Below are 14,743 nucleotides of genomic sequence, written 5' to 3' on the forward strand. Positions count from 1 at the left end.
TGTGGATTTAGCAGAGGGACTCATTGGTTCACATTCACACAACCAATCTTTAGTTTTTGATTTTGGTTTTAGCCTTGGCTGAAACCAGACAATAGGTTTTTGCTGCAGTTTTGGTTTTAGTCTCTTAGAATTCAGAAGATTACTATCTGTAGTTCTAACCTCAGCACTGCCAACTTTGTGTAATATATCCCATCATTCTTCCTTCCCTGTCAAGGGCCTTATACAAGGCAGGGGTGAACTTATCTGCCGCCTTGGCAATATTTATTTATGTGGATTTTGCTCACACCTTTTTCAGTAGTAGCTCAACGTGAGTTACATTCAGGTACACTAGGTAGTTCCTGTCCCAGGAGGGCTCACAATCTAAGTTTGTACATGAGGCAATGGAGGGTTAAGTGACTTGCCCAAGATAAGAAGGAGCAGCAGTGGGATCTGAACCAGCCATCTCTGAACGTCAAGACCAGTGCTCTAACCACTAGGCCACTCTTCCACTTTGAATGAGCTTTGTTGGCATTGCTCTGTGGCTTGATAAAAAAAGGCCCTTAGTTTTTTAATCAATTTATAGCCAAAATTAAGGGGAGTTACTGAATTACTTGCTATCCCTCCTTATAGACATAATTCTTGTTGTCTGCAAACTTTACAGACAGGATCCCTTTCACTTGGGAATGTCCTTTTAAAGTCTGTTTATGATCATTCATTCCCTATTCAAGGTGCAAGAATTTAGAATGCTTTTGCCCTGAGAACTACATCTTAGAAAGGCCTTGAAAACATACTTGCTTGAAAACTTATGTGATTATTTATGAATTTGTTGTTGATTATACATCCCTCAGACGTTGAGGTCCCTTTCTGAGTGTTAACTGCTATGAATCCTGTGTGGAATGTGGGCAGTATTCAAAACATAGATAGAATAGAAATTGAAGGGTCCAAATTCAAGCTTCTTCTGGTCTTGGACAAGTCACTTAACCCTACCTCGCTTTGGGATGACTGGGGACAGTGCTAGCAACCCACCCCCATCCATGACCTGCCATGGAAACCATTGCACCTGTGGCAGCCCCCATAAGTCATTCACAGCTTGGCACTTGCATACAAGGGGAACAACCACACCTAATGCAACCCAACCCCCCCAAAATATATATATATACATATATATCACCAGGACCTGGAGGAATATACACATAGTTGTGTGTATTTGGGATATTAAATATGTATATTTGGATTTAGTTCATATCTTTTTCAGTAATAGCTCAAGGTGAGCAACATTAAGGTACAGGGAGTTATGCTCCTAAATTGGTCTCTTTGAAAATTTACTAAGGCTGAGTGCCTAAATTTATATTTAGAATTTTACTAAACTAAATTTAAGAATACAAAAAGAGAATGGTAAGAGATTTAGGACAGGGGAAAAAGTTAGGAGCTTACCACAGATGAGGCAAATGAATAGCAGGCCTAAACTGATAAGCATAAGGGTCATTATTCAGCTTGGTTTAATGAGGAGAGGCTCCAGCCCACTTAAACCATGCTGAGCTGGCTGGCTGCTGATATTCAGCTGCACTTAACCAGGCAGGGCTGCTGAATATCATATCAATTCTGACCACCATGGTGCTGTTAAATGTGTGTACTTCTGATACTGTTTCATGTTGATTGTATTTACGTTATTCTTATGCTGTTAACAAAACTGGAAGTTTTATGTTAAACTGTGCCTGCAGTACACCTCCCTGCATGAATCTCTTCATAAAGACAGTTAATAAAGCCCAATAAATTCACATGCTTGTTTACATCCTAAAATAATTCTAACAGATTAGTAAAGCATTCTTGCCTTCCCAGTAAGCCACATCCATCCTTGTACCAGGTAATTCTGTTCTTGAATATCTTTTCCATCATTTTGCCTAGCACCCGTGTAAGGTTTACTGGTATGATGTGTTTAGCAGTATTTTGGAAACAAGCAGTACTGGAATGAAATGAAATGTCTTTTAAAGTAAGGCCAGAAAGATTAAAATGTCAGCCAGCCAGGGTCCTTGTATGTTTTGTAACATAATTGCTTGGGTTATTTTGTAAAATCCTCTCTCTTTCCTATGATCAAATATTGACCATGAAAACTGAAAGGCCATCTGACAGTGTCCGGAGAGCAAACAAACAGAAGGTCTTGTGCAAGTCTGAGGGGGCCAGCGGTGTGTGGGGTCAGCCTGGCAATGTGTGTACCCTGCAAACAGAAAAGCACCTAATGATTAATCCCAGCTCCCAACCCTGATCTATAAAGTGCCAGGAAAAAAAGGTGAAAGTCATCACTGAAGCCTTTGTCCTCTCCCCGGTGCAGCCGAAAGGATGTTACAGGCAAAGGGCCTTTGCTTCCTGCTCTGCTTGGCAGGCGCAGTCTGGGTATGAAACAATCTCTGCTTTTTATTCCCTATCACCTTCTTATTTCATGAATTGGCATCGTTATTAATAGCTCCTCCACAGTATCTACTTGAGCAGCCTACTAATCTCAGCTTTGGCCATGGAAAACCCTTCAGAGGGCTGGCGTGCCCCTGCAAATCAAGTAGGACTGTGCTTCTCAACCCTCTGCTGCAGCCACACCTAGCCAATCAGGTTTTCACCACAGTGAATATGTATGAGATAAATTTGCATATATTGGATACCTGTTGCATGCAATTTATCTCATGCATATTCGTTGTGGTAATCCTGAAAACATGGCTGGCTAGGTGTACCTCCAGCAGAAGGTTGTGAAGCACTGAATTAGGGTAATATGGTTTTCCTAGATCAGATTATAAACATTGGCAATTTTATTCATAAAACTTAGAAACTTGGGATAAATGAAAAACATTTATTATAGCCTCTCTGCCCTTGCTGGTATGATACATTTTCATTAACAGAAATGAGTTCATTAAAATATATTTGAATTACATAAATGGATAAGCTCTATGCATTGTTGTTAAAACTAAGAAAATTCTGTTGTGTCTAGCAGAAAGGAAGAAGGGAAAGGGAAATGGGACTTGATATACTGCCTTTCTGAGGTTTTTGCAACTACATTCAAAGCAGTTTACATACGTTCAAATACTTATTTTGTACCAGGGGCAATGGAGGGTTAGGTGACTTGCCCAGAGTCACAAGGAGCTGCAGTGGGAATTGAACTCAGTTCCCCAGGATCAAAGTCCACTGCACTAACCACTAGGCTTCTCCTCTACTGTACATTTGAAATATTTCTGAAAAACATATGTCCAAGGGGCACTACTAATTGGGTTTCTGCTAGGTACTTGTGACCTGGATTGGCCAATGTTGGAAGCAGGATACTGGACTAGATGTCTGACCCAGTATGGCTATTCTTATATTCTTATGAAATTGAGCATATACCCCCTTTCCTTTAGCCCTGTAAGACTGTTAACAGCTTTCATCCTTTTCTTTTGGGATGTCAGTTGAGAAGCTCCAGGGTATGGGGGCAGTTTACTTACCAACTTTAAAAGAAAAAAGCAAGGCGCAGTGCCCCACCGGGTGCATGGAGCCGCCACTAACATGGCGCCGTGCCCCGATGGGCATGCGCCCCAAGGCCAGCGGGGTGCGAGTGGGGCGCAGTGGGCTTGTTCCCGCCCCTCAGAGGCACCCCGCTGGGAAGGGAGGGAGTAAAAGGGGTTTAAAACCCCAGGGCGGAGCCCGGACGTCCTCTTCTAGCGTCGGGGCATCAGCATGCACCCAGCCCCCCCTCCCGGTTTAATGTGGATATGTACAAGTATATATTTTGTCGCAGCTTTGACGGGGTACCCAAGCCTGATGGTGTAAGCTAGGCAGCTGGGATAGCTGCGCTTATGGTTGAGCGCCCTTGTTGAACGGCGGAGAGCTCTGTTTACGACTGGTCAGTCTTACTAATGACGGCGGACTGGGTTGGCTACTAAGCCGGAAAGTTGAATGGCTTGGGTATACCCAGGGTTATGATGTTTGCATTTAAAATAAAGCTGCGGCCAAGTTGTGCCATATTAAGAAAATACCATGTGTCTTGTTATTATTCAATATCACGAATACCCTTAGGCCCGAGGGGTCTCGGCTGCCTATGTTAAGGATTTGGTTTCAAAACCACCCTTAGACAATATATTTTCAAAGCCCTTTAGGAGCTCATCTCTTAAGGTGTTTCATGCACTCTTGAGCTCCTGACAGACTGAAGGGGGCGGGAGGATAAGGAAAGAACAGACATTTATTATCTTCTAATTAGAGTTTGCTACCTTAAAGCACAGCAAATCACTATCAACAAGCAACAGGGCAGGTGGCAGAGGTGGGGGTGGGTTCAGCACAGTATCTTGGTTCCAAGTTTAAAAACGAAAACCACTCACCATAGCATGTGGCAGCTGGGAATACCGATGGAGCCTGGGAGCTGGAAACCTTTCCTTTCCCTCCAGTCAAGCTTAAGGAACCGGTGCAAACACCAGAATTCAGTTCTCAAAGTTCCAACAGCAGGGTTGGTTCTGTAGCCAAAGTTTTAAAACTCTGCATTGTGAAATAAGCCCATATAGGGCTAAATTCTATACATGGCACCCCAGAAAAATCAGTCCCCCAAAAAGCGCCATTCTATAAGCTGCGCTTAATTAGGTGCTGTTTATAGAATAACGCTTAGGCCCGGGAGTCATGCCTAACTTTAGATGCAGGTCCCAAAAAACAGAAAGGCAATCGATCCACAAGCTCCAAGATGGAAAAGATAAATGCAGATCGGTAATAGGTATATATGGACTTTTATTCATGCAAATAACAAATTTCTTGCATTGCCCGACACTGGCCGGGTTTCGCCCACAAAGGGCTGCCTCAGGGGCTATCTTGTAAATTCAACTGGCAAGCAAGTGTGTAGGATGTCAGCAGAATGTTGACAGTGTCCACGTTGAGAAAAACAGCACAGATATTGTTGCAGGAACAGCGTTCTTGTTCCAAGTACAATTGCATACACCAACTCCTCTCATTATTGTGCGCAGGAAAGACCCTCGTAAGGGCCCACTAAGGCCACTTTTGCCACAGCTTAGTAAAAGGGTCCCTCAGTGCAATAATGTTCTCAGCCTCTGGTTCTTTCATGGAAGTAAAAATGATTCTTGCATCTTATTAAGATGTTCAGTGTGTTTGTATCAGTGCTAAATCTAACGAAGACAGTCTCAAGGCTCACTGAGTTTTGTTTCTGATATGGAAATGTTTTATTTTAAAACCTCAGTTGTTTTTAGCGCTTTTCACTCAGTTATTAATATATAAATAATGCTTTTCAGTGACATAACTACCCATGCTCAGTGGCTTACCTGCCCAAGCTCTTCTATCCCACACAATTAATATCAAAAATGCCAAATTATCCAGTTTCAGGGTAGAGATTTTGGGACAATTCTGGATTTCTGACTACCCCATCCTGGTGCATTATGGGACTTGCAGTACTGATTTCAATGGGCAGGATCAAACACTACAATCCCATACTGCTCTGGGATGTAAGTTCAAACCCAGGGATGGCCCAAAAGTCTCCAGTCTGGAACTGGATAACTTCACATCTCTGTTATAACAGACTGAAAAACACAGGGATCCTGCCATAACTGATACTGAATAGATGCAGAACAACAGACTGTACAAAGGGTCGTGGTATAGGAAGGGAGAAAAGAAGTGCCTTAATAGGATGTCAGGTTCCTTTCTCCTTTTAAAATTAGAAGAATTTGTCAGTAACCTGGGGCCTTTATTTACGTCTGTAATTGTTTCAGGCAGCAGATGAGGAAACTGATTTCAGCCTGGCAGGAGCCACAGGCCGGGGACCTCGGATCGTGGAACACGGTGCTCAATCAAGTTGCTTGCAAGAAAAGAGCTGGCCTTTCTGTAGTGATGAGGACTGGGTAAGTGAGTGCAAGTGTTACTACTCCTTTCATAGCTGCTGCTCATTGTAAAGTACTATAATTTATTTTATTTATTATTTATTTTTTTATTTTGCTCACACCTTTTTCAGTAGTAGCTCAAGGTGAGTTACATTCAGGTACACTGGATATTTCTCTGTCCCAGGAATTAAACAGGAAAAGAGCTCCAAGGCTTAATAGTATGCTTTGTTTCTAGCTTTTTGTCATTATTGTACCAAATTTAAATGTAGAGTTTTTCTATCTCCTCCCCCCCCCCTCAGAAGATTCTTAAAGAAAAAGTCATAGCTAAATTCTTCAAAATTGCTCTATTGCTTGTTTATTGACCAGTTTTACTTTCTTATGCCAGATTCCTAGGTCTCCTTTAGCTCTGCTTTTCCATTTTCATAATCATTGCATATTATTTTAGAACAAAATGTGTGCACTTTTTACTGTGACGCCCACCTTCTTAATATCCAATCATATCCATGGTGGCTCTTCCCCCTGCCCTGCTGCTCACACCTGTAATTTGAAAACTCCCTTCCCACTCTGTCTGCATGTTCATGCCCTGCCCACATTGTGATACCTTCCTGGCACCCTAATAATAAATATGGACAATAATGGAAAGGAATTTGTGTTTTACAGCCTCCACAATATATATATATATATACTAGTAAAAAAGGCCCGTTTCTTAACGCAATGAAACGGGCGCTAGCAATGTAATGAGTTCCTGCCATTAATGTTTCCACGGTTGTATTCTGAATACAATTGTTTACATGTGTAAGATTTCTTTATATACAATATTTTTTGTGTAAACTGTGTTACAATGTGGTAAAAGTTTTCCTTGTTCAGGCCCTTCAATCAGTTTAACAATCACATCAGAAGAGCTCCTTACTCGTGAGAATGCAACATACAGTTGCCCATGTGAGAGACTGAGTGACAGTGTGTTTTACAGACAGTGTAAGAGAGAGATACATAGAGTGGTTGAATGTGTGTGTGTGATGTCTGTGTGTGTGTGTGATGTGGGTGAGTGACAAAGTGATTAAATGTTTGTCTTCCCTTCCGTTCTGTGCACTTGCCTCCACTGATGTTCGTACCTTCCTGTATATGATTGTTTGTTAGAGATTCAATCCACTCCACTTCTCTCCTCCAAGTTCCGTTCTGTCTGATTGGTTCTTCGTTGACAGTGAGAGCCAATGAAACGCTGAACTACAGACTTACGAACCCTACAGTGCCACGGAATCAGCTTCAGAATGTTGGAGGTGCTTTTTATTATATAGGATATATATATATATTATATACACCTTCTTAAACAACCTTTTCATCAATTTAATTATCTTTATTCAACAATATTTTTCCAAAAATCACAATATTATCCATCACACATTTAAAACATTTACCAATTAAGGCTTATCACACACTATGGGTGTGATAAGCCTTAATTGGTAAATGTTTTAAATGTGTGATGGATAATATTGTGATTTTTGGAAAAATATTGTTGAATAAAGATAATTAAATTGATGAAATGGTTGTTTAAGAAGGTGTATTAGAGTAAAATGCAACCAATTTAAGAATTTTAGCCTATTAGTGAAGTTTATCTATCTATCTATCTATCTATCTATCTATCTATCTATCTATCTATCTATCTATCTATCTATCTATCTATCTATCTATCTATCTAAATATATATGCCAATATTCAAAGAGACCTAGGGGTAAGTTATCAATGTGGGCTACTATTAAGATCAGTTATTTTACTGTTAACCCAGGTTATTAATAAAATGGGACCTGTGCTAAAATAGGATGAGTTGTGGTAAAAACGCATCTTAACAGTAGCCCACATCTTAACTTCCCCCCCCCCCCCCCCCCACACTAAGTTCCTAATACATGAATTATTAGTGGTACTGTATGTAAAGTCCCCTACAAATTTATTTTTAAGCATTACATCACTATCCAGATAGTGCTGGGGTACAACAAGAGTGGAACAAGAGTGTACCACCTAACTATACTAATAGAAGTGATAGTTTCCATCCGAATAGCTAAGCGGTTATATAGGCTAGCAAAAAAGTTGCCCTAAATTAAACCATTTCTCTATATGAATAGTGACTGAATATCGCCACCTGCAGGAAGCGCTTTTCATATACATTCAGCACCGCCAACTATCCGTACAATGGCACTGAATAAACATGTTTTTAAAATACCATAGTCAGCATTTTAATGCTCACTGCCAGTTATGAATGTTGACCTGATAATTTCTAATCAACATAAAGCACTCCAGGGTATCTCACTAAGCACAAAAGCCCAGGTCCCTCTAGAGCATGGATCAGCAGTTACCAGCATGCATACTGGAAATCATTTCCGTCAGTATGCTGCCACCACCACCCCTGTCATGTAAAGGACCCAGACATAGTTTTATCTTTTGGCACCTTATCCATGGATACTAACATATGTCCAATTGAAAATGCAATCAGGGTCCATTACTTTCTTCCCCGTCCAAAATATGCCCTTGGAAATGCCTTGGCGTGGAACAATTCATTATCTTGTAGCCAATGTTCCCGCGAAGCAGCTCAGAGCTTCTTGGGAGTCCACCAGCATTCCACCTAGTGTGAGCCAGTGTTTGAATATCATGCTTTCGATCATGAGGTTGAAAGCACCCCCCCCCCCCTTCACTCCCCTTGGTGGTGGGAACGCTGGCAGAGGAGCCTCATGAGGCTTCAAGCTGCTTCTTAAGAATCTTATAGTTACAATGAGGAAGGATGCTTTCCAGACTGTAATTTACATGGGTAAATAGTTTTGAAAATTGCTCTCTAAAATGATATAAAATACAAATTAGATTGGTACTGTTAATTAACAAATAATTGTCGATTTCTTTTGGGGGGGGGAGACTGTGCCCTCTGCTTTATATGTTGCTCTTGAGGGGTTTTATTTGATTGTCAGAGGATGGCTTGTACCTGCGACAAATATGTGGCTGGCAGAGGGGAAGGGTAAAGAAGGGGAAGAACATATTCACTGACAACCTATGGCAACTCTTTGGCCGCTTTCCCTCTCCTGTGTGGTCCTTACAGGTAGCCTTGAAGAATAGTTGCTCTGTTCCTATTTGCCAAAGAATATCATTTCTGAACAATAGATCCTTTTGATGTGGACTCTTCCGAATATTTGGTTTCCTGATAGCTAGGCTTTGTTCATAAAGTAAATCTGGTGCAGTATGTACATATGTACCACCTTCAGTTACCTTATCAGTGCACTCCAACCAAAGAGGTCTCTGCTTTCTGCTGTCAGTTGACAATAACTTGGACTGAGCTGAGCATAAGTATACAAAAATTTGTTCTGTAACTGGGTCCCCCTGTTAGATACCCCAATACTACGCAGGGAGCACCTCTTCAATAATGGAATCTGTGTGCAGATTCGTTATAGAATATAGGCATAAACGCGCATTTGTGCATACAAAGCTTGGCACGTTCACTTATAATACCAGTCAGGCATAAGTGGCTGCTCCTAAGTGTTATATGTCAGCCATGTAAAAAAGTTATGTGCACAAGTGGGAGGCACGCTCATGTCCCGCCCATGCTCCACCCAAGTGTACATTCTTCTGCAGCTATGAATGCACATATGCACTACCTTATAGAATAGCACATAGTGCACATACTCACACAAGTGCTGCCTTCCTGTGCAATTATATGCACAAGTGCTGCCTTCCTGTGCAATTACGTGCACAAGGTGCGCATAACTACATGTACACAGTTATAGAGGTCTCTATTCCATCCTCATTCTTCTTGATCTTTCCGCTGCTTTTGACACTGTCGATCACAGCATACTCTTCGATACCTTGTCCTCACTTGGATTCCAGGGCTCTGTCCTTTCCTGGTTCTCTTCCTACCTCTCCCTCCGCACCTTCAGTGTTCACTCTGGTGGATCCTCTTCTACTTCTATCCCTCTGCCTGTCGGCATACCTCAGGGTTCTGTTCTTGGTCCCCTCCTCTTTTCTATCTACACTTCTTCCCTTGGTTCATTAATCTCATCCCATGGCTTTTCCTACCATCTCTATGCTTATGACTCCCAAATCTACCTTTCTACCCCTGGTATCTCACCTTGCATCCAAACCAAAGTTTCAGCGTGCTTGTCTGACATTGCTGTCTGGATGTCTCAATGCCACCTGAAATTAAACATGACCAAAACCGAGCTTCTCATTTTCCCCCCCAAACCCACCTCCCCACTCCCCCCGTTTTTTATTTCTGTTGATGGCTCTCTCATTCTCCCTGTCTCCTCAGCTCAAAACCTTGGGGTCATCTTTGACTCTTCTCTCTCCTTCTCTGCTCATATCCAGCAGATCGCCAAGACCTGTTGTTTCTTTCTTTACAACATCCGTAAAATCTGCCCCTTTCTTTCCGAGCACTCTACCAAAACCCTCATCCACACCCTTGGCACCTCTTGTTTAGACTACTGCAATCTGCTTCTTGCTGGCCTCCCACTTAGTCACCTCTCCCCTCTCCAATCGGTTCAAAACTCTGCTGCCCGTCTCGTCTTCCGCCAGGGTCGCTTTACTCATACTACCCCTCTCCTCAAGTCGCTTCACTGGCTCCCTATCCGTTTTCGCATCCTGTTCAAACTTCTTCTACTAACCTATAAATGTACTCACTCTGCTGCTCCCCAGTATCTCTCCACACTCGTCCTTCCCTACACCCCTTCCCGTGCACTCCGCTCCATGGATAAATCCTTCTTATCTGTTCCCTTCTCCACTACTGCCAACTCCAGACTTCGCGCCTTCTGTCACGCTGCACCCTACGCCTGGACTAAACTTCCTGAGCCCCTACGTCTTGCCCCATCTTTGGCCACCTTTAAATCTAGACTGAAAGCCCACCTCTTTAACATTGCTTTTGACTCATAATCACTTGTAACCACTCGCCTCCACCTACCCTCCTCTCCCCCTTCCTGTACACATTAATTGATTTGATTTCCTTACTTTTTTTTTGTCTATTAGATTGTAAGCTCTTTTGAGCAGGGACTGTCTTTCTTCTATGTTTGTGCAGCGCTGCGTACGCCTTGTAGCGCTATAGAAATGCTAAATAGTAGTAGTAGTAGTAGACTTGCCCTTCACATTGCATTTTTTTCAACAATTAAAAGGCTAACTGGAGGGGGGTGGGGAGAGTGAGGGAGGCAGCTAGTTCCACCCCATATGAAGTAGTTTTCAGTTTACTAATGGGCCCTTTTACCAAAGTGTGTTATGTGCAACTGGGGCGTGCTGCTACCACATGCATGCGGTAACTGTTACAATGGTGGAATGACACTGCACCCTAATTTGTGGATTCACTGCATGCTGTGTTAGGGGACGGTACTGGGTGGGTGATGGGCAGAAAATGGATGTGGACTGCACACTGCAGTTAGCACACAGTGCGTTCCATACCCTGTCCCTTGTGCTATCAGCGCAGGTGCGCTTACCAGCTCCTTGTGCTAACTGCAAACAGTCTTAATGTTCTTTAAAGAACTGCAGGGAACATGCTGGACCCCCCCCCCCCCCCCCCAAGAATTACCACACAGTCTATGCACATGCGCAGGTATGATATTCTGCGCATAAATATTGATATTGCAAAAGTTTTATGTGCAAATAGCAATGCCCTGTGCATGAGTCCAATGTGCTCGCCCATGTCAACACACGTATTTTTTGTGCTAGACCTATTTGCCTATTATTTGGTTGCTGCATTGGGAAGCAAAACTTTATCATTACTCTTGCATTAGGAAGCTGTGCACTAAGCATTACCGGATAGCTCTAACACAAGGTTTCTGCATCGGCCCTCAACATCGTACTTCTCAGATCCTATATAGGTCTCTTTAGGTGTAATCTCTTCCCAACTGATTTTAATTTTAACAGGTGAACATAGTACTCTCTTTCTACATCCTGTATCTCTGAATACCATTTGCAAATTTGAGATGTTTTATTTACTTTGCACATTTGCAGGGTCCCAAATGCCCTTCTGGCTGCAGAATGAAGGGTCTGATTGATCAAACTGATAGAAACTTTGGCAAGAGAATGGACTTCATCAGGAAGCAGCTGATAGATAACCAGAACAACTACAAGAGTACTGATGTGACCACCAAGGAAATTCAACAGATGATCAAAGATAAGCTTACGCAGGGCCAAGGTAAGCTGCAAAGCTTTGATAAAAAGAGTAACTTTACTCTAGGACCCCCAGTATCCTACAATTCTGCAGCCATGGGAAGGCAGCATGATCCATGCTTCATATGGAATTCTACAATTGCCAGGGAATCGCCATGGGTGATTGGTGTCCAGATCATCGGCAGTAGCAGGGGCATTTGGCTTCCAAGCTCTCTCCTCTCTAGCCATCACCACCCCATGCTGATCCAGCTTTTTAGGAGAGAGAGTATACCGGCAGTGTAGCATTTTGGTCCTTGTCTTCCTTGTGCATCACACTGTAGGAATTGCACAACACTGCTGTGTTCCACATAAATCAAAGTGTAACATCAGAGGACATGTCCTCAGGTTCCTCACTGCTAGTGTCCCCCTCAGTAAGGCTTGCAGGATAAGCTCCCCTGGTCAGGTGCCCAGAACCAGGATTCACAAACAAATTTGTACTTCAGATGAGCTGGGCACAGGCCGGAGTCGAAAAAAATCTCTCATAAGCCAAAGGGTGTTCCCACCCTGGGTGGTGCAAGAGTTCACTTTCAAATAATGACCAGCAGTCTCAATAGATAAACTTCAAACTTTCTTTTGCTGGATTAACTCAAACCAACAAACAGTTCATAAACCAACCCTCATTTCTTCAATTTAAGTGCATAAGAGTCCAAAGTCACATTAGTTCAATGTCTTTTATATGTCTGTCCCATCCTGGATTAGGGTTCCTCTGGTTGGCTGGCAAAGTCCGCTCCTCGCACCCACACCCCTCCCGCCTGGGGTGTCTTTTTCCACCAGGCACTCCTTTCTTCTCACAGTTCCCCTCGACGGGGACCCAACTCAGATTCCCTCTGTTCCCTGACAGACCTTTCAGCAACCAGCCATGCCAAAGTCCACCTGCTTAGCTCCAGGACTCCCCCTGCCTCTGGACACTGAGCTCACTCTATATCCACCCACCAGGATAGATCTACCAGTCCCCATTATCATAGTGACCTACCAAGATAGGAAGGGTAGTGAAGGAGGGAAAGTAGGGGAGGGCAGAGAAAGTAAGTGAGGGAACTGGAGGGAGAAAGGGTGAGTACGGGGAGGGAGGGAGAGTGAGCGAGGGATGGGGGACTGGTAGCAAGAGTTGAATAAGAAGATCAGAGCGATTATGGGCTGTAATTTAGAAGATCAGATGAAGAGACTGGAAAGGAGTGAAAATTGGAAGGGCTATAAGTTGTGAGGGGATCAAAAGAGAGGTAAGGAAAGACTGAGTGCCAGAGTGAATAAGGAGATTCGAGATACTACCGCTAGAGGTCATTGCTGACATTTTTGAACACAGAGCCAGAGTGGGCAGGAACCAAGTGGGACTGCTCTTGTCCTGTCCCACTAGACTAGGGGTGGGCAACTTTGGTCCTCGAGGGCCGCAGCCCAGTCAGGTTTTCAGGATTTCCCTAATGAATATGCACTGCCTTTATTGTATGCAAATAAATCGCATGCATATTCATTGAGGAAATCCTGAAAACCTCAAGGACTGAAGTTGCCCATCCTTGCACTAGACCATCTGGGATAGTGAGAGAGTCTTGTCATTGACCCTTTCATGTGGGGAGAGGATTGAAATAGTGATTGGGTGTGGGGGTGTTGTAAGATTGGGAGAGCTAGGGAGGAGAGAGATCAGAATCAAGAGGAGACCAGAATAGGGAGGGGAGAACTTGTGAGATCGATGGTGGCTCGGCATGGCACAGCATTGAATATCCGAGTCAAATTTAGCTACTGGCAATCAGTGCTTATAAAATGTTGACCAATACTAGCTGAATATTAGAAGGCAACAGAATATTCATCAAAATTGATCTTAAAACGTGACAGAGGCCTGCTATTTCACACTCTGGTTTCTTCAGTGATTATGTCCAACATTTTTTTATATTTAGCTGCATTTTGATGAATGCCTAGTGTTGGGTAAAATCATTTTGGCAAGGATAAAATCAAAATCACTAAGTACAAAATGAATTTGAGATCAAAATCAAAATCAGTCAACAAATGATTTCAAATTGAAAATTGGCAAAACAAGCTACTACTATTAAATGTAATTGTCACAGGACAGGATTATAGACTAATTCATCAATATTGATGTGTGGACATGCGAATCACAGGTCCATATATGGCAAGAATTAATATATAAATAGGGTTTATAGACTTTTATAACTTAGGCTTGAGTTTAGACCTCAACAGTTTTATTGACCATCATAATAATTAATCCATGAATCCTAAGATGAAATCAGCATCCATCAGCAAATGATTTTTGATTTAATAACTGAAAAAGATACAAAATCACTTGAATATATGATTTTAAATCTAAAAATAAAATCAGGGTAAAAGAGTGATTTCAAATACAAATAAGAAATCATACAAGATGATTTTAAATTGTGATTTCAGTTCACTTGATTTGAAATCTTACCCAACACCATGATTGCCTTTTTGGAAGTCAAAGGGTTTTAACACAAATTTTGATGAATATTTTGTTGTAATTATAAATAATGAAATTTTAAAAATGCACATAACATTGAAAAATAAGGTTTTTGACCAATGAAAGATACTGATATGCCTAATTAACAATAACGATTTGGTTCTCCAAGGCTTCTGAGATCTTCTGTCCTACAAAATATTCTAAAAGACCCAAAATTAATTGTGATTTCTAGGCTTACTATAGAAAACTAGCCTTGCTTTGGTGTATCGCATGTCAGTGACATTTTTCTGAAAGGCAACAGCTCATATCTGAGGGGCTCTATTACCATACTATGGTAAAAAGTGGCCTGTGC

At 42.2% G+C, this 14,743-nt stretch overlaps 1 protein-coding gene across 2 annotated transcripts in view; it reads left to right on the forward strand.

The window, feature by feature from the left end:
* Positions 1–2,262: 2,262 nt before the first annotated feature.
* Positions 2,263–14,743, forward strand: part of FGA (fibrinogen alpha chain) — a 34,852-nt gene continuing 22,371 nt past the window's right edge. For both annotated transcript variants that reach the window (XM_030191622.1, XM_030191623.1), the window contains exons 1-3: positions 2,263–2,370; positions 5,697–5,825; positions 11,772–11,955. In XM_030191622.1, the coding sequence (XP_030047482.1) occupies positions 2,317–2,370; positions 5,697–5,825; positions 11,772–11,955 (367 nt within the window). In that variant the 5' untranslated portion in view covers positions 2,263–2,316. The remainder of the gene's footprint in view (positions 2,371–5,696; positions 5,826–11,771; positions 11,956–14,743) is intronic.

The sequence above is a fragment of the Microcaecilia unicolor genome, chromosome 2 (genome assembly GCF_901765095.1).
Source record: "Microcaecilia unicolor chromosome 2, aMicUni1.1, whole genome shotgun sequence".
NCBI lineage: Eukaryota > Metazoa > Chordata > Amphibia > Gymnophiona > Siphonopidae > Microcaecilia > Microcaecilia unicolor.